Source organism: Sciurus carolinensis, chromosome 1 (assembly GCF_902686445.1).
Source record: "Sciurus carolinensis chromosome 1, mSciCar1.2, whole genome shotgun sequence".
NCBI lineage: Eukaryota > Metazoa > Chordata > Mammalia > Rodentia > Sciuridae > Sciurus > Sciurus carolinensis.
In genome coordinates, this window is record NC_062213.1 from 92,667,511 (window position 1) to 92,690,377 (window position 22,867).

The 22,867-nt window shown below is 40.4% G+C and overlaps 1 protein-coding gene across 1 annotated transcript in view; it reads left to right on the forward strand.

Annotated features, from left to right (window-relative positions):
• The first annotated feature begins 1,581 nt into the window (after positions 1–1,581).
• LOC124987360 (Fc receptor-like protein 2) overlaps positions 1,582–22,867 on the forward strand; it is a 32,246-nt gene continuing 10,960 nt past the window's right edge. The window contains exons 1-7 of the mRNA XM_047556574.1: positions 1,582–1,707; positions 2,774–2,794; positions 8,797–9,057; positions 9,315–9,599; positions 10,412–10,699; positions 11,852–12,130; positions 12,802–12,918. Of these exons, the coding sequence (XP_047412530.1) occupies positions 1,677–1,707; positions 2,774–2,794; positions 8,797–9,057; positions 9,315–9,599; positions 10,412–10,699; positions 11,852–12,130; positions 12,802–12,918 (1,282 nt within the window). The 5' untranslated portion in view covers positions 1,582–1,676. The remainder of the gene's footprint in view (positions 1,708–2,773; positions 2,795–8,796; positions 9,058–9,314; positions 9,600–10,411; positions 10,700–11,851; positions 12,131–12,801; positions 12,919–22,867) is intronic.

Sequence of the window (22,867 nt, forward strand, 5' to 3'; positions counted from 1 at the left end):
ACATTGATGCTGAGCAGATGGTCATACAGTAGACTCCTGCTCATTCACGGAGGATGTGTTCCAAGAACCCCAATGGAGGCTTGCAACTCTCATGGTTCCAAACCCTATATGTTTTAGGTTTTTCCCTATATATACATACCCATGAAAATGATAAATGTACAAATCAGGCATAGTAATAGATTAACATCAATAACTTAAAGTAGAATAATTATTACAATATACTGTAATTAAGTTGCCAGCATCACTACTCCTACTTTAGAGCCATTGGTAAGTAAAATAAAGGTTACTTGAACACAAGTACTATGATATCACAACAATCAATTTGACAACCTAGATGGCTATTAAGTGACTAATGGTGGGTATTATATACAGGGAGATACTCTGGACAAAGGAATGATTCATGTTTTTAGTGAGAGTTCATCATGCTACTCAGAGCAGCAAACAATTTAAAACTCACAAATTATTTCTCGAATTTTTCATTTAATATTTCTGGACTGTGATTGACTGCAAGTAAAAGTTATTGTGGAAGGTCAAGTCATGAATAAAGCCGGTCTTCCGTATGTAGCATTTATAAGAACTACATCTAATCAGAATGAGAGTGATAATAGGTCCTGCTGGCCTGCTTCATGCTTTTCTTATAGCTGCAACAGGACCAGGCTGCAGCACAAAAAGCAATACGGCTACAAACAGAAAAGGGGACAATTTTCAAAGGATATAGTGCAAGTGCTTTGGACCTTAGTAAAATTCCACTCTAGAAAATAAGAAACTAAGGAAAACACCTAAGAAATCTGAGCCTCTAAAACAATGAGTTTGTTATTTTAAGGAACATGGAGAAGCAATATATCATACTAATATATCAGGGTTTAAGAGCCAGACTGTAGAAATAGGCTGCATGGGTTTGAGTCTTGGATCTGTTCCTACTAAAAATTGATCATGTTGTTCTTGATCAACTTACTCCTGCTCCAGTCTGAATACTTATGTTCCCTGGAAATTCATATGTTCATTCTTAATCCCCAAAGCAATCTTATTAAGAGGTAGAGCTTTAAGGGGATGATTAGATTGTAAGGGTATGACTCTAATGAATGGCATCAGTACCCTTATAAAAGAGGCATGAGAGGACTCACTTGCCCCTTCTACCATGCAAGGACACATAGAAGGTATCATTTATGAGAACAGACCCTCACCAGAGGCCAAATCTGCTAATGCCTTGGACTTGGACTTACCAGCCTCCCAAATTATGAGTAATATGCCATTGCTTGTAGATTACTCAGTCTTTCTGTCATTACGGCAGTTCAAATGGGCTAAGTCACTTGCCTTTATTGGTACTCAGTTTCCACAATTGTGTAAAGAGGATTGTGCTTACTGCAGAAGTTTGCTGAAGGTTTGAAATAACTGTGAGCATAAGGCACTCAGAACTGTGTCCCACTCAGGGAGACCCATGTGTAAGTAATGGTTAATCATTAGTGTCAAGAAGAGAACTTTTTCCGGCATTGAAAGGATCACTCTAATTCTTTTAATGCCACAGGATGAAAGACTGAACATTCACTGCAGGGCTCTTCTACTTCCTTTTTTACTAATTATACCAAACCTATTCTGTAAGGCAGTTTTCATCCTCTGCTCACAGGCCCCAGATGGTAGCTGAGAGATCACTTCTCAGATAGCCGGATCAAGCTCTCATGCTGCTGTGGACACTGCTGGTCTTCTTTGGTGAGTTCAATAATTTGAATTAGGTCAGATGTAGAAGCAGGAGATTTCCAGCTTCCAATAGGTCTGAGGCTTATCAGAGCCCAGAAAACAGTGGAATGCTCAATTCTTTAATTCCAGCTTTGACTTTAGAAGCAGATGCAAAGCTAGGGCTACATGAAATTGCAGGACATTCTAATCCTTACTGTTCAGGCTAGGCAACCTTATCATTTTTTGATCATAAATATGTTTTAATATCTTAGGTCTCATCAAGGAATATGATACATTCATAAATTGTTTATGATTTTTAGTGCTTAATACTCATCCTCTCCTATATAAAAACCTATTATTCACACCATTAGCTATAAAATTTTGGTTCAGAAGGTGCAATGAGACCCTTTGTAATTGTTCTTCTCCATTTAATCAAGGGCTACATGGGGGATAAGGGGTGCAGCTGGGAAACAAGATTCTTTTTCTCTAACTTAGTAGACACTAAATAAATATTTGACATTGATCAAAGGGCTCTAACAAAAAATATGGTCTGAGGAAGGGGGCTGATTTAGAATGAGTTCAACTCTCATAACTCTCACCGTGTGTATTTCCTGAGAACACTCTGTGACTTGTGACTGCAGTGGCGTATGGCAATGTGGTGCTTGAAAAACTTGGATGTAAGAAGAGTCCTGGGGTGGGGGAAGAAGAATGAAATGAAGAACAGAATCACTAAACACCCTATGTACGTGGGACTTGTTCCCAGTAATTCCTTTAGTCAAGGGATGAGCTTACAACTTGACTTGTTTGTTGTTGCTGTTGCTTATTTGGTGCTGGGGATTGAACACAGGGTCCCATCCATGCTAGACAAGTGCTCCACCACTGAGCTATATCCACAGCTCACAACTTGCCTTGTGATTGTACTATAAATGCAAATTAACTGTATGTTTAAGAAAGACTGAACTATTGGTTAGAAGGGAGTAGGACAATAAAGAAAGGAGAAAAGTGGAAAGAAGTTTTTGAGCAACTTACCAGAGTGATCTCAATTTTTAATTGTGAAGATAAATGTTCTGTGTTAACCTTTGGTTTTCCTTCATTACAGGGCTATTCAGTGACTGGGTGGGTGAGTACCCTCTTTTACTTCCCCATCTCGGGCATACTGTGGAGGCATTCAGATGTTACTACTCCCCTGGACTGACACGCTCTGTGATGATGTGGCCTCGGCTTTCATACTGCCTTCCTGCCTGGGTGATCATGCCCCACCCTTTAAGAGTCCAGGTGCAGAGAGAGAGGTAACATCCCAAAAAGGACCTGCAAACTGGATAGAAGATCAGTGTGGAGAGGAGTGCTCTCCTGCATCCGGATCCATATATAACCCTCAGTATTGTCTGGTTGAGTGCTAAATGCACTCACAGCTCTGAAAACAGTTATTCACAGAGAAAAGCTCAGGGTTAAAACACTTCCGTGGGGTCAGAACCAGTATGTGCCAACAGTGTTTATCTAGTGCTGGGTTGGGAGTCAGCAAACTTCTGTAAGAGGCCAGAGAGTAAATAGTTTAGGCTTCTCTGGTCTCTAGCCTAACTTCTGGACCCAATCCTCCTCACAGGAAAGCTGACAAGGATCATTTGTAAATGACAGGGGTTGTGCCTATGTCCCAGTGACACTTTATTTACCAAAACAGGATATCAATGACTCACAGGTCATAGCTTACCAACCCTGCTCTAGATTCATTATTTAGTTCTGAATTTTTTAAAAAAACCACATAGTGATTTTCTAAAGTTGTACGACTAATTTCATCTCAATCCTTTTGATTTAAAGCTGGGCTCAATAAAGGAAGTAGGTGAGGAAAATATTTTATTCTCTATATATAGAATCTTTGCATGAGTCAAGACTAAATCTAGAGAAAAGCAGAACTGTTCCCTTGCCTCTCCAATGATAGTACCCAGTAGAAGGGGCTCTTTGGGCTCTCAGGAACTGTTCTGGGACAAGCAGATTCCCAATTGCACCCTGAATGGAATAGGAATGTCCAGGGACAGCTTCAGAGTCCTGGCCTGGCCTTCAGGATCAAGTGTCATCTCTTGCATTCATTTTGTCCCACATAAGGCCCCCCCATCACTCTACTTCAGGTCTAGGTGGTAATGAGAGGAAGTCTCAGTGCTGAGCTGGTTTCTGACAAGGAGTGGGAACCATGTTATTACTCAGTCTCAGTGTGACATGGAACAGGCTATCTGAAGTGACTCACCCACAGCCATTCACAGAACAGGGCGACAATCACTTTACTTTCTTTCCTTCCCTGTTCTCAGAAAACTGGATGTTCTTCAGAACCTTGAGAGCTCTCCCTTTAAAAAATCCAAAGGAATAAAGGGGAACTTAGTTCAGCATGATGTGGTGTAAAGAGTAGGAGTCACACAGCCTGAGAGACCAGATTCAAATCATGGCTTGTTGAGAATACCAGCCCCTGCAAAGGGAGAAAAACGCCACTCAACGTAACCGCTGAAAACGTCTTTCTCTCTCTCCACACAGGCCCTCAAGGTGGTCCCCTCTCTGCCCATTTCCTCCTTCTGGCTCCACCCCACAACTTGCTCTACCACATGGGAACTTCCCCTGGCATGCAAACCTCCAAGAAATATCATTTGCCTTTTGTTTTTGCTGCTGCTCTGGTGAAAATATTTTTTCACGGAAATTCTTGCCAAAAAAAAAAAAAAAAAAAAAAAAAAAATATATATATATATATATATATATATATATTTGAGGTGATGAATATTGCCTAATAGTACTCCATAAATAATATATATAGTTAGCTCTATTTATCTTGACCCTAGTTATACCTTTGTGGTCCCATTTGTTTGTTTTACCTAAGATTTTCCCTGTTCACGACCTAAGCTCCCCTTCCTCTCACTATTGTTCTCCCAGTGCAATTCTCTCTTATACTCCAGATGTTGGCAGGATCCCTGTTGGGTGCTTCTGATGTATAATTAATCGTTCTCAGCCTGACTGTGCTGTATCTTTATCAATACTGTTACTGGGCGATGGGCTAATCAGTTCTTCTGTTCTAAAAGAAAGATTTCAGTCAAGAGACATCAATTAAGAATTATTAAAGGATTTATTTAGAAAATGAAAGTAAGAGTGGTTTGTCTGTAAAATCAGACTGGGGTAACCTGATCAGAGGATGGTAACCAGAAAACAGGTCAGATGTGAATCAAAAAGAAACTTTGTTGCAGGATGGCTCTTGGGCGAAGTTCCCCGTCCAGCAGGGTGCTGGGCGGGAGAAGTCGCACGTGGCCCCTGTGTTTTTCTAACCCTGGGGTGGGGGAGGGGAAGCTTGAGGATTCGTGTCCTCCTGGGATTGGCTGGGTCATCTGTCAGCACCTGATTGGTTGCTCCTTTGGGCGTGCACAGGCTACATTGTTTCTCTGAGCATGCACCCGCTGCTTGATGCCCTGCCCCATCGAGTCGCCCTGAAACACCCTAACACTGTCCCAAAAGGCAGCCTGGTGACTTCTGGGTTGTGGGTATTTATGGACTGCTTAGGATCCTCCCACTTCATGAATTATTCATTTGGGGGTGGTTACAGCCATTTCCAGCCTAAGTTTAGTGAGCCAATTTCCCCATGTTGGCAATTTCCCCAGCATGGCCTGCACCCATTTTCTTTGGATTGACAGGGAGCTGTCTAACTGCCAGAAGGTGGTCCCTGGGCAGTTGTGTGCTGACCTAGTGTGGAGCCTGGATCTTCTCTCCCTCATGTCCCTTACTCATATCCATCTAGTAGTCTAACGCTTGTTGCCAAAGGATTTGGAAGTCCCTGAGAATGAATAGTCAGCATTAGGGTTTCACATGCTGCCCTTCCAGGGCCTCTGACTCATTCCTGTCCGCTAGAGTTGTTCCACACAGAATGGACCCACACGAGGATAAAGGACAGCCAGTCGCACTTCTGCTAAGGCTTCCTAATGACCAGGTGGGGGGTATCTGAGTAGTCACAGCAACCCTGGAAGCAGGTGGACACAGACTTCAACACCATGCTGACTCTGCTGTTTCCCAATGTAACTGTGTTCCAGCTCAAACCCACTCCTTACAGTGCCACTCTAGTGTCAGGGTCTTAAGCCCCCTTGCTCTTCTCCACCAGCGGCAAGGGAAGGGGACACTCCCCAACAAGGCCAGACTGGGATAGGTAGGGCCGACTGTCCACCTGCATACAGCCCTCCGGGCAGAGGACAATCAGATATGTCAGAGAGACCAGTCACAGCAGGATCTCGTTTATTGAGGAACTCACACAGCTTTTATGTAGGATGGAGGCTAGGAGGGAACCAATCAGCTTAAAGGTCAGCAAGGGGGGGGGTGTTGATGGAGGCGAGAGTCCCATAGGACTATATGGCAAGCATGAGCTCATCACTTTTGCGGAACTGTTGATAACCAATCCCTGACGGTGGTCCGATTTATCGTCATTAACCTTTGAAACTGCCTTTGAGGCCTTGATCTTGCTCACTCGCCAGGGAGTAAGGAGTCAGCCTGAGTTAGTTAACATGTCATTAGTCCCAACACTCTAGAGGCTTGATTCAAGTCACCTTCTTCCCTTAGACTCCCCACCTATACTCCCTGTCCCACAGACTTGAAACCCATTATTCTGGTTGCTTGTGAAGTGCAGCCATGATAACCTCTTACTCTCCCTCAGCCATCATTAGTTTCAGCAACAAACACTTTCCTCCTTATCTATATTCATAGTGGTCCATAGAGGCAAGTGCAATTCTATGCTCATTTCACAGAATCCTTACAACAGCCCTATGAGAGGCAAATATTCTTCATTGTTCAAACTGAGGTTCAGAAAGCTAAAGTGCCATCTCCAAGATCATTCAACAGACTTGGATTCAAAGCAATGTGATCTGACACTTGGCCACTAGGTTCAACATTTCTGAAAACTAAGATCGCTTGGTCATTCTTGACAATGAAGCACTCTTACTGCAACTTCACTTCTTTGCCTCCCAGCTGTATGCCCTCTACCCCATGGACTCTTCTAAGGGTTGTGTTGGGCTCATCCTACTGCTCCCACTTACTGGTCTGCTGTTATAGATTTAGCATCATCTAGTCTTTAGTACTCTGTACCCTGTGGCTAATTCTTGGGGTGTTTTGACCCTTAAGGAGCTTGAAATCATGAATCAACTGACCCACTTAGCAGCATCCCTGAATCTGTGAGACTGCCCATTATATAATTTTGTCAATAAGGTCCTTAACCAATGACACAGAATTTTTCCTCTTCTCAAGAACTTTCTTTCCCCAGGCAATTTTTTCCCCAGTTTTTGAAGGAAGAGTGTACTAGTGGTTTAAAAGAAGTGACGGATGTTTCAGGTGATGAATATGCTAATTACTCCAATTCAATCATTGCGTAGTAGTACTCCATAAATAAATTAAACCCATTTACAAAAATTTGTCTTCTAAAGTCCAACAGGTCATTCTGGTTCTCCTGGAACATCCAAGAATAAAGCATATACTTTCTCAAAAATTATAATTCCAAATCCCACAGGCCTCCTGTGGTATGGTGGCTCTGGCTCTGCAGTGGTATTTTATGAACCATCACCTCTGCTTCCTTCCACTGCACACCCAGAGACTGGCCATCATGATACAATTGCAGAGTGCTAAGGAAAATTTTTTATTTGAGATACAACTTAGTGATTTACCTTAAGGTCAAAATTTGCAACTATAATCCTAAAATATTATGGAGATGTCCCAAACAGAGAGTATAGTCTGGTAGTGTATATAAGTGAAGCAATGGGATAGAAATTAGAGAATCTGTGACCAATGAGACGTAAGGAGAACCCCCACCTCATTATACATTGAATGAATGAATGAGGGAAAGTTTCTCAAGACATTCAAATGGAAAGTTCTGAGAATTAAGGAGATTGGACCTTATTGGAGTAACTGGCCTACTTCCCAGGACCACTTTGTGGTTCAACTGAGGAGACAAGAAGAAGAGACAGGATCAGAATTTATGACATAGTCCTAGCATTTCTAGGACTGGATAAAGGCATGGGGAATGGGAAAAGTAAAGTGCCCAATGAGAACAATGATCCCCTGTATGATATAACCAATGTAGAGGGCTCAGGATAAGGACTTTTGGAAAAACATTCCATCCATGTATAAAGTTATGTTTATCCTGACATCTCCTAAAATGGACTGAAAGTTTTTGTCCCCACTACCTCCACCAAATATAATCCCAATGTGATGGTTTTGGGAGGTAAGAACTTTGGGATACAATTAAGCATGAGATTGGAGCCCTTGGAAATGGAATAAATACCCTTTTAAGATGAATCTAGAAACCCAGCTAGTTATTTTTATCCTATGTGAGGATACAATGAGAAGTCAGCAAGTTACAGCCTAAAAGATATACTCTGACCTCAGACTTCCAACCTCCAGATGTGAGAGAAATAAATTCCCATTGTTGATAAGTCACTCTGTTTATGGTGTTTTGTTACAACAACCTGAGCTAAGATACTCCTGTTTTGATTTGAATCTGGAGTGTTCACCCAAAAGCTCATGTTTTTAAAGCATGATTCCCAAATGCAACATGGTTCAGAGGTAGTGCTTTGAGGCAATGATTTGAGCTCTGACCTCATCAGTGGATTAATCCAGCAAGTAAGTTAATCTATAGATAGCTAATTGGACTACTGGGTGGTAATTGCAGGCAGGTAGGCTGTGACCAGAGTAAAACATCACTGGGGGAGTGACTTTGGACTGTATCTGTTCCTGTCCCCCTTAGCGACCCCGCCTCCTTCTGACTGACATGAACTGAGCAGCTTTCCCCCACCATGCCATTCCACCATGATGTTCTACCTCACTTTGGTCCCAGGACAATGGAGTCAGTCATGTACTCTGACCTCTGTAACCTCAAGCCAAAAAACCTTTTCCTCCTCTCAGTTGTTCATACCAGGTATTTTGATCACAGTGTTGACAAGCTGACTAACACACTCCCTCAGGAAAAATGGGATGCAACACTTAGTAATTAAGGTCTGGTTTTGCACCTTCATCTTTCTAAAGATGTAGAGGCTCCACCTGACACTTCACTGCCCAAGAACAAGGGCAGATATCTGAGCAGGGTCAAAAATGGTAAATATCATTTCCCTCTTTCCTTTGCAGATGGGCTGACCCTCCTGGTGCCCTCTTCTGTCTTTGAAGGAGACAGCATACGTCTTACATGCCAGGATGAAAAGGGCTGTAAAATAAAGACAGTGAGTTACTACAAGGATGAGAAAGAGTTATTTCTTCCAAATGGAGTCTCAAGCTTCCTTATACAAAGTGCAGTTTTGAGTGACAGTGGCAAATATTATTGTACTGCTACTTGTAAAGGCTTCCGTCAAAAGAAAAAATCTTCAGAAAGAGTAAATCTCACAGTGCAAGGTAAAACCTTCACTCTTGTGGGAGATGGGCTGGGCAGGAGATTGGTGGCAAAGCAGGGTGAGTATCCGGCAGAGGAAGCTGCCCACAAACCAAATATGGACTAAAGTGCTTGCTCCTTAATCATGCGAAGGAGATGTGATGGGGAATAGGTGTCTGGTCTTGAATGTCCTGTTTCCTGGGACCACTTCTCACCCAGCGCTTTTCAGCAGGAACCTGAATCTCACTGCTCTGTGGACTCTTGTGATTCTTCTCTCTAGATCTGTTTCCACATCCTGTGCTGACAGTGAGCTCTTATCAGCCCACTGAGGGAAGCCCAGTGACTCTGACCTGTGAGACCCAGCTGTCTCCACAGAGGTCAGACGTCCAGCTCCAGTTCCACTTCTTCAGAGACAGTCAGTCTCTGGGGTCGAGCTGGAGCAGCTCCCCAGAGCTCCAGATGCCTGCCATGTGGAGAGAAGACTCAGGGTCCTACTGGTGCCAGGCAGACACACTGAGTCACAGGATCAGAAAACAGAGCCTTCAATCCCAGATTCTTGTGCAGAGTGAGTATCAGCAGGATTGAGCCCAGGGAAAAAAGCACTGTAGTTTGGACTTATAGTCTTTTTGTTTCTTGTATAACCCCTGTCCTTGTAGAAAGCAGGAACCAAGATCAAGACATTCCAAATTGCCCTTGACATCTCTCTTCTAAGAATCAGGAATAGACTAATCTTCTTATAATTTTTCTCTTCTTTATTATCAAAAACGGTTGTCTGGGTACTTTCAAAAAGCAAGGCACCTGCTGTCCATTGACTTTTCCAGTGCCCACATGCTGGGATCACAAATTTGAAGGCTATATGGTACTACAGCCTGTGGGGCTAAATGAAGCATCAGAGAAAGCAGAGATCAAAGTGAATTGAAGTGGTCAGAGGAGAGGTTATGATTTGAGTCTTAAAACCAAGAATAATAGAATAATTTTTATTGGGATTGTTATTAGAGAAAAAAATGATTTTCCAAAGTGGAACTGATGATACCAGTGTCCCTCTTCATTTTTGTAAGAGCAACTGTCTGCAAAGTGACTCATCCAGAAAAAAAAATTCAAGTTTCCCATCTCATGAAGCAATGATTCATCACAAAATCTTTAATTACTCTTACCCATGAAATTAGCCAGGAATGGGATTAGGACATACAAATATCTATATCCACGTTCTTCAAGGATAATTTTCATGGACTCCCCATTGCTGTAGGAATGCTTATAATGGATTACATATGCAATCCCCATTTTCTCCCTCCTTGCATTGGGGAGTGGAATCACTTTATCAACTGTTCTCAGAGTCTCCTGAAGTCAGGGTTTCTCACATGTTATTTTATATCCTAGGAGTCCCTGTCTCTAACGTGAGCTTGGAGACCCTGGCCCCTGGCGGACAAGTGTTTGAAGGAGGGAAGCTGGTCCTGCTCTGCTCGGTAGCTGAGGGTACAGGAAACATCTCATTCTCCTGGCACAGAGAGTCCACAGGAACCAGTATAGGAAAGAAGACCCAGCATTCTTTGTCAGCAGAGCTGGAGATCCCAGCTGTGCAGGAGAGTGATGCTGGAGAATATCACTGTAGAGCTGACAATGGTCATGATCCTGTCCAGAGCAAGGCGGTAAATGTTCTTGTGAGACGTGAGTTATGTTCTCATTCATGCTGGACATGCTAAAGCTAAGTTCATGGTACCCAGGTAGCAAGAGGAAATTCCATGTGGTTCCAGGGATCAGCGTTGTAAAAAACCAAAAGCAATTTGAAGATGAATTACCATGCAAAGTAAATTGTTGACATCTTTCTTTGTGCAGAAGGATTGGTGTGAAAAAAACAACAGTAAAATTAGAGTAACAAATCACCATATATCTAGACAGTATCACAGATATTCCTCCAAATCTCTAAATACAATTGACCCTTGAACAACATGGGTTTGACCTGGACATTTCTGCTCATACACGGATCTGGGTTTTTGTTTGGTTTTATTTTTTAGATTTACAGCAATTTGAAAAAAAATCCACAGACCAACCATAAACTATGTAGCCTAGAAATATTAAAAAAATTTTAAGTTAGGCATGCCATGAATGCATAAAATATATGTAAATAATAATCTGTTTTATGATTTACTATCATAACATACAAACAAATCTGTTATAAAAAACTAAAATGTGTCAAAACTTACACAAAACAGATTGTACCATTTGCAGTGGAGAGAAATGTAAACAAATATAAGGATGCAGCATGAAAGCAAAATTGCATAAAATTAACTGCAGTGCCTACTGTAGGGCTCTAGTAACTTCGGAGCCACCTCCTGTTGTCATTGTGGGAGTGTATGTATTGCTAAGTGTGCACTTAAAATGCCCTGTACTGCCTGTCACTTTATGAGCAGTTCTTCTCTCCAGAAAATTGTGTATCATAGTATAAAAGTGATCTCTCATGGTTCTGGCATATTTTTCACCATATAAAATACATATAACATACAAAATAAGTGTTAATTGGTTGTTTGTTGGTAAGGCTTCAAGTCAACCGTAGGCTGTTGGTGGATGAGTTTTAGAGTAGTCAAAAGTTATGTGTGGATTTTTGATTGCTCAGGGGTTGGCACCATTAACCACCACCTTGTTTAAGGGGCAACTGCTCATTGTTGAGAAAATTATCTATTTTTGATGAGGTGAAATATGAGAATGAAAGGAATAAACAATGACCAAGAGGCCAGGCCTTCTGCTGCAACCCTAGCATGGAGTGTGGGAATCTACTGATGCTCCATAAATCCTCTCTGATAGTCCTCTTGTGCCTTTCAGTTCCAGTGTCCCATCCTGTCCTCATAATCAGGGCTCCCAGGACCCAGGCTGTGGTGGGGGACATGGTGGAGCTTTACTGTGAAGTCCTGAGAGGTTCTCCCCCAATCCTGTACCAGTTTTATCATGAAGACATTACTCTGTGGAATATCTCAGCCCCTTCTGGAGGAGGGGCATCCTTCAACCTCTCCCTGACTGCAGAACATTCTGGAAACTACTCCTGTGAGGCTGACAATGGCCTGGGGGTCCAGCACAGTGAGACAGTAAAACTCTCCATCTCAGGTGGGTTGGTGGCCCCTGGATATGTGAAGTATTATGATCAATGACTCTGCCCCACCTGCCCTCATTGGTACAGTATTGGGATTTCAGAAGGCAGGAGGTGATCTGGGTGACCTGCTGTGTGTGGAGAAAGCAGAAGGGGAGTCTCAGTGTCTAGATGTTGATTTTCTTCTCCCTAACCGAAATAGTACAATCTAAACTTAAATGGTCTTTCACGTGAATTTGTATCTACCTGTTCTTTTTTAAAATTATTTTAAAATTATTGGTTTTTTTAGTTATACATGACAGATATAATTATACAAGCATGGAATATATCTTATTCTAATTCAGGTCCCAGTATCTTTCCTTCCCCTTCCTTTTCCCCTTCCCATGCTCCCTTCCCTCTATTGATCTTTCTGCCATTTACGCATAGTTATTTTTTCAATTAATTTCTTGTGGATGTACACAGTGGTGAGATTCACTATGGTGTGTTCATATAGGTATATAGGACAAGTTGTGTTAGATACATTCCACTGTCTTTCTTTCTCCTATTCTCCCTCCCTTCCCCTCGTCCCCCTTTGTCTAATTCACTGAACTTCTATTTCCCCCCATCTACCGTTTCTACATAGCATTGATAGGGATCCAGGGCCCAAGGTTTGACTTTCTGAAATTGAAGCACTGGTTTCTTCCCTCAGGACCTGATGGATATAGAAAAAATCTTGTCATAACCAAAGTTCTTGGGGGACTCCTTGGTGTCCTTGGTTTCACTGGTGTTGCTCTGCTATGTTACTGCTGGTCCCACAAGGTATCAGGTTGGTGTCTATGATTTTTTTGGTTTGCTTTTCCTTTATTGCTACTACATTTCCTATTAATAATATAGATTGGATTTACAGAACAAGAAAAAAAGACAAAGAAGAAAATGAAGAAAAAAGAAAAAAAAGACAAAGAAGAAAATCCAACATTTTCTTCCCATACTCCACAGTTCTGCAAGGTCCCCTGCAGAGGGCAACACAGCCACACGACTGATTTTACAATGTCGTCTCCAATTGTCACTTGAGATAAAAATGTGAACACATTTGTCCATGCTGGACTTCTAAATTAAAAGTCAAAGTATTGAATGTCACTTCATAATTTTTAATAGGCATAATTAGTTTACACAAAATGGAATGAGATATAGTGATCTAAAGGAACTAAAACAATTTAGTGTGATCATTTCCCTATGGTTGATCCATTTCTTACTAGTTACCCTACTCTCGACAAGAGCAGTGGTTTCTTTTTGAATTCCTGGATCCATTATGTGAGTCATAAGGAGACAACTTCCACCCATGTCTGGTGGTTGATGCTAACTTTGCATTGGGATCCCAGCTGAGACCATTCACTAGAGTACATGTGGGTGACCTCTCTGGATTTCTTCACAGCACCATGACTTCAAGGTACTCATATTTTCTTCGTGGCAGCCTAGGCTCCAAGGTCAGTGTGGGATGAAGCTTCACATAGTTTTGAAATTACGATGCAGCGTCACTTCTGCCACCATGTTATGGTGTGCTAGTGCCTCACAAATCCCACAAATTTGGCCCAGATGTAAGAGGAGAGGGCACAGAGCCCACCTTTAAGTGGAGAAATAGCAAAGACTCTGCACCACCATACATTCCACCCCATGACTATAATCCCATCTCCTAACCCCAAATGACTATGAAAGACACAAAACTTCTGACTGCCCTCAAGAACCTGCAGATGTTCCAAGAAGAAGGTGATTCCAGGAGCCTCCCTGAGACTCTCTCCTTCCCAACTCTTGTCTCAGTATTTCTTCATTATCTTAATATTATTTGTTTATTTATTTTTGTGATACTAAGGATGGAACTGAGGGGTGCTCTACCACTAAGCTACATCCCCAGCCCTTTTTATTTTTTATTTTTATAAATTTTGAGACAGGGTCTTGTCCTCCAGTGGCTTCTTTTTAATACTCTGTCTCTGTCATCTTGGTGTCCCTTAGCTCCTACCCTACAGTAGGGTTCATTTTGATATCACACGTGCATGGAATATAATTTGTTCCATTTCAGTCCCCAATATGTCCTTCCATCTCCCCTTCTCCCTGCCTCTTCTACTCCCCAGGCTTCCCCCCCCCCCGTCTATTTGTTGATTTTATAAATTTGTACTTTATAGTAATACATAAAGATGGAATTCACTGTAGTACTTTCACATATGCACCCAGCATAAATTTGGTCAACCTCATTTCACTGGGCTTCCCTTTCCCACTCCTGCCTCCTTCCCTTCCATCTCCCTTCCATTTTCATAGTGTCCCTCAACCTGTTTTTATTTTGCTCTAGCTTCCACACATGAGAGAAAACATTCAACTCTTGACTTTCTGAGTCTATCTTATTTCACTTAACATGATGTTCTCCAGTTCCATCCATTTACCAGCAAATGCCATAATTTCATTCTTCTTTATGGTTGACTAAAATTCCATTGTGTATATAGACCACATTTTCTTTATCCATTCATGTGCTGAAAGACATCTAGACTGGTCCCATAACTTGGCTATTGTGAATTATGATACTATAAACGTTGTTGTACCTGTATCTCTATGGTATGCAGATTGTAATTCTTTTGGATAAATACCAAGTAGTGGGAGAGCTGGGTCATATGGTGGTTCCATTCCTAATTTTTGAGGAATCTCCATACTGCTTTGGAGTATAAAATAATTTGAAGTTCCACCAACACTGTATGAGTGTCCTTTCCCCCTACAGCTTTGCCAGTATTTATTAATTTTTATATTTTCTATGGTTGCCATTCTGATTGGAGTTATCAATGTGACTTTGATTTACATTTCCCTGATTTCTAGGAACATTGGACATTTTTTCATGTACTTCTATGTATTTCTTCTTTTGAAAAATATCTGTTTAGTTCTTTTGCCTGTTTCTTAATTGGGCTGGTTTCAGAGTGTTAAGTTTTTTGAGTTCTTTATATATTCTGAATACTAATCCCCTGTCAGCTGGCAAAGATTTTCTCCCATTCTGTAGGCTCTCTCTTCATCTTCTTAATCATTTCCTTTGCTGTGCAAAGGTTTTTTTTAACTTAATTTGATGCTGTTCCGTGTATTGATCATTGATTTTTTTTTCTCTTGAGCTTTTGGGATCTTTTAAGAAAGTCAGTGCCTACAGCAGTATGTTGGAGTATTGAATCTGTGTTTTCTTCTAGCAGTTGCAAAGTTTCTGGACTAATTCCTAGGTCTTTGATCTACTTTGAGTTCACTTTTGTGCAGGATGAGAGATAGGGGTCATGTTTCATTCTTCTACATATAGATAAACAGTTTTCCTATAACCATTTGTTAAAATGGTTTATTTTCTTCAACATATGTTTTGGCACCTTTGTCAAGTATCACATGACTGTATCTATGTGAGTTTTTCTCTGCATCTTCTACCCCATTGATCCTTATGCCTGTTTTAGTGCCAATACCATGCTGTTTTTGCTACTATAGCTCTGTAGTTTAATTTGAGGTCTGGTATTGTGCTGTCTATAACATTACTTTTCTTGCTCAGTAATGCTTTGGCTATTCTGGGCCTCTTATTTGCCAAATGAATTTTAAGATTTTTTTCTAGTTCTGTAAGTATGTCTTGGTACTTTGATGGGGATTGCATTGAATCTTTATAATGCTTTTGGTAATATAGTCCTTTTGACAATATTAATTCTGCCTATCCAAGAACATGGGAGAGGTCTTTCTATCTTCTAAGGTCTTCCTCAATTTTCTTTCTTCAGTGTTCTATAGTTTTCATTATAAAGGTCTTTCACATTCTTGGTTAGATTTATTCCCAAGTATTTTCTTTTATTTTTTGAAGATTATTGTGAACAGGACAGTTTTCCTGATTTATTTCTCAGCAAGTTCATTATTGGAGTATAGGAAAGCAATTGATTTATGCATGTTGATCTGATATACTGATACTTTACTGAATTTGTTTATCAGCTCTAGAAGTCTTCTGGTGGAGTTTTTGGGTCTTCTAGGTATAGCATCATATCATGTGAACAGAGATAATTCAACTTCTTCTTTTCCTATTTGCAGCCCTTTCATTTCCTTCTCTTGCCTGATGACTCTAGCTAGAGTTTCAAGGACTGTGCTGAATAGGAATGATGAGAGGGGGCATCTTTGTCTTGTTCTTGATTTGAGAGAAAATGCTTTTAGTTATTCTCCTTCTCACATAATGTTGATGCTGAGTTTGTCATACGTAGTGTTTATAATATTGAGGTAAGTCCTTTTATACCTAAATTCTCCAGTGTTTCTAACATGTATGGTTATTTAATATTGTCAAATTTTTTATTCACATCTACTGAGATGATAATGTGCTTCTTTTTTTTTCCTCCTTCCAACTGATTTTTATTTATTTACTTTTTATTGTAAACAAATGGGATACATGTTGTTTCTCTGTTTGTACATGGAGTCAAGGTATACCATTTGTGTAATCATAAATTTACATAGGGTAATGTTGTTTGATTCATTCTGTTATTTTTACCTCCCCCCCACCCCTCCCACCCCTCTTTTCCCTCTATACAATCCTTCCTACCTCCGTTCTTGCCACCCTCCTTAACCCTAACCCTAACCCTAACCCTAACACTAACCCATCCCCCCCATTATGTGTCATCATCTGCTTATCAGCAAGATCATTCGTCCTTTGGTTTTTTGAGATTGGCTTATTTCACTTTGCATGATATTCTCCAATTTCATCCATTTGTCTGCAAATGCCATAATTTTATCATTCTTCATAGCGGAGTAATATTCCATTGTACATATATGCCACAGTTTCTTTATCCATTCATCAATTGAAGGACATCTAGGTTGGTTCCAAAATCTGGCTATCATGAATTGAGCAGCTATGAACATTGATGTGGCTGTATCTCTCTAGTATGCTGATTTTAAGTCCTTTGGGTATAGGCCAAGGAGTGGGATAGCTGAGTCAAATGGTGGTTCCATTCCAAGCTTTCTGAGGAATCTCCATACGGCTTTCCAGACTGGCTGCACTAATTTGCAGACCCACCAGCAATGTATGAGTGTACCTTTTTCCCCACATCCTCGAAAACACCTATTGTTGCTTGTGTTCTTGATAATTGCCATTCTAATTGGGGTGAGATGAAATCTTAGGGTAATTTTGATTTGCATTTCTCTTATTACTAGAGATGTTGAACATTTTTTCATATATCTGTTGATTGCTTATACATCTTCTTCTGTGAAGTGTCTGTTCATTTCCTTAGCCCATTTGTTGATTGGATTATTTGTATTCTTGGTGTAGAGTTTTTTGAGTTCTTTATAGATTCTGGAAATTAGCGCTCTTTCTGAAGTATGAGTGGCAAAGATTTTCTCCCACTCTATAGGCTCTCTCTTCACATTACTGATAGTTTCCTTTGCTAAGAGAAAGCTTTTTAGTTTGAATCTATTCCAGTTGTTATTCTTGCTTTTACTTCTTGTGCTATGGGAGTTCTGTTAAGGAAGTCTGATCCTAAGCCAACATGTTGATGATTTGGAACTACTTTTTCTTCTATAAGATGCAGGGTCTCTGGTCTGATTCCAAGGTCCTTGATCCATTTTGAGTTGAGTTTTGTGCAGGGTGAGAGATAGGGGTTTAATTTCATTCTGTTGCACATGGATTTCTAGTTTTCCCAGCACCATTTGTTGAAGAGGCTCTCTTTTGTCCATTGCATATTTTTGGACCCTTTGTCTAGTATGGGAAAATTGCATTTATTTGGGTTTGTGTCCATGTCCTCTATTCTGTACCATTGATCTACCTTTCTATTTTGGTACCAATACCATGCTGTTTTTGTTACTATTGCTTTGTAGTAGAGTTGAAGATCTGGTATTGCGATACCCCCTGCTTCACTCTTTCTGCCAAGGATTGCTTTAGCTATTCTGGGTTTTTTATTCTTCCAGATGAATTTCACAATTGCTTGCTCTATTTCTGTAAGGTATGTCATTGGGATTTTAATTGGAATTGCATTGAATCTGTATAGCACCTTTGGTACTATGGCCATTTTGACAATATTAATTCTGCCTATCCAAGAACATGAAAGATCTTTCCATCTTCTAAGGTTTTCTTTAATTTCTTTCTTTAGTGTTCTGTAGTTCTCATATTGTAGAGGTCTTTCACCTCTTTTGTGAGATTGATTCCCAAGTATTTTATTTTTTTCGATGCTATTGCGAATGGGGTAGTTTTCCTAACTTCTCTTTCTGAAGATTCATCACTTATGTATAAAAATGCATTGGATTTATGAGCATTGATCTTGTAACCTGCTACTTTACTGAATTCACTTATGAGTTCTAAAAGTTTTCTGGTGGAATTTCCAGGTTCCTCTGAATATATAATCATGTCATCAGCGAACAGGGATAGTTTGAATTCTTCTTTTCCTATTCGTATCCCTTTAATTTCCTTGATTTGTCTAATTGCTCTGGCTAGAGTCTCAAGGATGATGTTGAATAGAAGTGGTGAAAGAGGGCATCCCTTCCTTGTTCCAGTTTTTAGGGGGAATGCTTTCAGTTTTTCACCATTTAGAATGATATTGGCCATGGGGTTAGCATAGATGGCCTTTACAATGTTAAGGAATGTTCCCACTACCCCAATTTTTTCTAGTGTTTTGAGCATGAAGGGATGCTGAATTTTATTGAATGCTTTTTCTGCATCTATTGAAATAATCATGTGATTCTTAACTTTAAGCCTGTTGATATGGTGAATGACATTTATTGATTTCCAGATGTTGAACCAACCTTGCATCCCTGGGATAAAAGCCACTTGATCGTGGTGCACTATCTTTTTAATATATTTTTGTATGTGATTTGCTAAAATTTTGTGAGAATTTTTGTGTCGATGTTTATTAAGGATATTGGTCTGAAATTTTCTTTCCTCAATGTGTCTCTCTCTGGTTTAGGTATCAGGGTGATATTGGCTTCATAGGACGAGTTTGGGAGGGTTCCCTCCTCTTCTATTTCATGGAATACTTTGAGGAGAATTGGAATGAACTCTTCTTTAAAAGTTTTGTAGAACTGGGCTGAGAACCCATCTGGTCCCGGACTTTTCTTCGTTTTCTTTGTTGTTTTTTTGGCTTTTGATGACCTTTTCTATTTCATTGCTTGAAATTGATTTATTTAAGTTGTGTATGTCCTCCTCGTTCAGTTTAGGTAATTCATATGTCTGTAGAAACTTATTGATGCCTTCGAGGTTTTCTGTTTTGTTGGAGTATAGATTTTCAAAATAGCTTCTAATTATGTTTTGTATTTCAATCAGGTCTGTTGTGATATTTCCTTGTTCATTCCGAATTTTAGTAATTTGAGTTTTCTCCCTCTTTCTCTTTGTTAGTATGACTAAAAGTTTATCAATTTTGTTTATTATTTCAAAGAACCAACTATTTATTTTGTTAATTTTTCCAATTGTTTCTTCTGTTTCAATTGCGTTGATTTCGGCTCTGATTTTAACTATTTCCTGTCTTCTACTACTTTTAGTGTTGGTCTGCTCTTCTTTTTCCAGGGCTTTGAGCTATAGTGTTAAGTCGTTTATTTGTTGATTTCTACTTCTTTTGTTGAATGCGTCCCATGAAATAAATCTTCCTCTAAGTACTGCTTTCATAGTGTCCCAGAGATTTTGATATGATGTGTCTTTGTTCTTGTTTACTTCTAAGAATTTTTTTATTTCCCTCCTGATGTCTTCTGTTATCCATTCATCATATAATAGTGTATTACTTAATCTCCAGGTATTGGAGAAGTTTCTGTTTTTTATTCTGTCATTTATTTCTAACTTCAATCCATTATGATCTGATAGAGTACAAGGTAGTATCTCTATCTTCTTGTATTTGCTAACAGTAGCTTTGTGGCATAAAATATGGTCTTTTTTAGAGAAGGAGCCATGTGCTGCTGAGAAGAAAGTGTATTCGTTCTTTGTTGGATGGTATATTCTATATATGTCGGTTAAGGCAAAATGTTGATTGTGTTATTGAGATCTATGGTTTCTTTCTTCAATTTTTGTTTGGAAGATCTATCCAGTGGTTAGAGAGGTGTGTTAAAATCGCCTAGTATTATTGTGTTGTGGTCTATTTGATTTCTGGAATTGAGAAGGATTTGTTTGACGTACATGGATGAGCCAATGTTTCGGGCATAGATATTTATGATTGTTATGTCTTGCTGATTTTTGCTTCCCTTAAGCAGTATGAAATGTCCTTCTTTATCCCTTCTGACTAGTTTTGGCTTGAAGTCCACATTATCTGAAATGAGGATGGATACTCCAGCTTTTTTGCTGTGTCCATGTGCATGGTATGTTTTTTCCCATCCTTTCATCTTTAGTCTATGGGTATCTCTTTCTATGAGATGAGTCTCTTGCAGGCAGCATATTGTTGGTTTTTTCTTTTTAATCCAATCTGCCAGTCTGTGTCTTTTGATTGATGAGTTCAGGCCATTAACATTCAGAGTTATTATTGTGATATGATTTGTATTCTCAGTCATTCGACTCATTTTTGTTTTTTGACATGATTTGGTTTCTCCTTTATTTGGCTATTCCTTTAGGCTAGTTCCTCCCGTTGCTGATTTGCATCGTTGTTTTTCATCTATTCCTCATGGAATATTTTGCTGAGAATGTTCTGTAATGCCGGCTTTCTTTTTGTAAATTCCTTTAGCTTTTGTTTATCATGGAAGGAACTTATTTTGTCATCAAATCTGAAAGTAAGTTTTGCGGGTGTAAGATTCTTGGTTGGCATCCGTTTTTTTCAGGGCTTTGTAAATGTTATTCCAGGCCCTTCTAGCAATCTAGGGTCTGGATTGAAAAATCTGCTGATATTTTTATTGGTTTCCCCTGAATGTAATTTGATTCTTTTCTCTCACGACCCTTAAAATTCTGTCTTTATTTTTTATGTTAGGTATTTTCATTATAATGTGCCTTGGTGTGGGTCTGTTGTAATTTTGTATATTTGGAGTCCTATAAGCCTCTTGTACTTGGTTTTCCATTTGATTCTTCAGATTTGGGAAATTTTCTGATATTATTTCATTGCATAGATTGTTCATTCCTTTGGTTTGTTTCTCTAAGCCTTCCTCAATCCCAATAATTCTTAAATTTGGCCTTTTCATGATATCCCATAATTCTTGTAGATTCTGTTCATGATTTCTTACCATCTTCTCTGTTTGGCCAACTTTGTTTTCAAGATTAAATATTTTGTCTTCAATGTCTGAGGTTCTGTCTTCTAGGTGTTCTATCCTATTGGTTATGCTTTCTATGGAGTTTTTAACTTGGTTTATTGTTTCCTTCATTTCAAGTATTTCAGTTGGTGTTTTTTTTCAGTATCTCTAACTCTTTATTGAAATGATCTCTTGCTTCCCGTATTTGCTCTTTTAACTGTTGATTGGTGCGATCATTTAATGCCTGCATTTGCTCTTTCATCTCCTCCTTCAATGCCTGCATTTGATCTTTCATCTCCTCGTTTGCCTCCCTGATCATTTTAATTATGTACATTCTGAACTCCCTTTCTGACATTTCTTCTGCTGTGCTGTCATTGGGTTTTATTGATATAGCATGTAGTTTTGTTTGGAACATTTTCTTCCCTTGTTTTCTCACATTGGTCAGCTGTCAGTGGGACCCTGAGATATTGCAGATTTCCTCTATTGGCTTATAGTGTCCCTGTAGATTTCCAGTGTATTACCTCCCAGCCTTCAGTAGCCTGAAGTCTTGGTGGAACTTGATAATGCAGTGCTTCTGAAGAAAGCTGCCCCTAGCCCACTACTGGTTCCAGGGCTTGGAGGTGGCTCTGTGCGGAAAGGCTCTCACTTGGGGGCCTGCTCCCAGAAGCTGGAGAAGCTGGCCGTGTGGGAGGAGCCCACCATCGGAGTGTGCAGGGCTACCTGGGGAAGACTCTAGCTGCCCTGCCCTGCTCCAATAAGCCACCTCTATCCGGGCCTGCCGCCCAGGCCGAGTTTCACCCGGTGGGGGAGACTCACCGGTCTCTATTTTAGTCCGAGTCTCTCAATGCCTCTCCTTCTTGAATCCCGGGTTCTAGAGCAACAGGAGATGCAGTCACCCTCTTCTGCCATCTTGGATCGCCCCGTGGAAAGAGCCTGGGGCCGGAGGGGGCAGGGCCACCTGGAGAAGTCTCTGGCTTCCCTGCCCTGATCCCAGAGACTTCTTGCAGGTCAGAGCTCTCTGTTCACTCAGGGACTTGTGGCTGACTCTATGTAGAAAGGCTCTCACTGGGCGGTCTGCTCCGAGAAGCTAGCCTTGAAAGGTACCTCCCACTGGAGGGAGCAGGGCTGCTTGGGGAAGCCCCTGGCTGCCCTGTCCTGGTCCCTGAAGCTGCTTGCGGGTCGGATCTCACTGCACTAACTCCGGGACTTGGAGCTGGTTCTGTTCAGAAAGGCTCTCACTCCCAAACTTCTCTTTCTGAAGATTCATCACTTACGTATAAAAATTCATTGATCTTGTAACCTGCTACTTTACTGAATTCACTTATGAGTTCTAAAAGTTTTCTGGTGGAATTTCCGGGTTCCTCTAAATATGTTATCATGTCATCAGTGAACAGGGATAGTTTGAATTCTTCTTTTCCTATTCGTATCCCTTTAATTTCCTTGGTTTGTCTAATTGCTCTGGCTAGAGTCTCAAGGATGATGTTGAATAGAAGTGGTGAAAGAGGGCATCCCTGCCTTGTTCTAGTTTTTAGGGGGGATGCTTTCAGTTTTTCACCATTTAGAATGATATTGGCCATGGGGTTAGCGTAGATGGCCTTTACAATGTTAAGGAATGTTCCCACTAC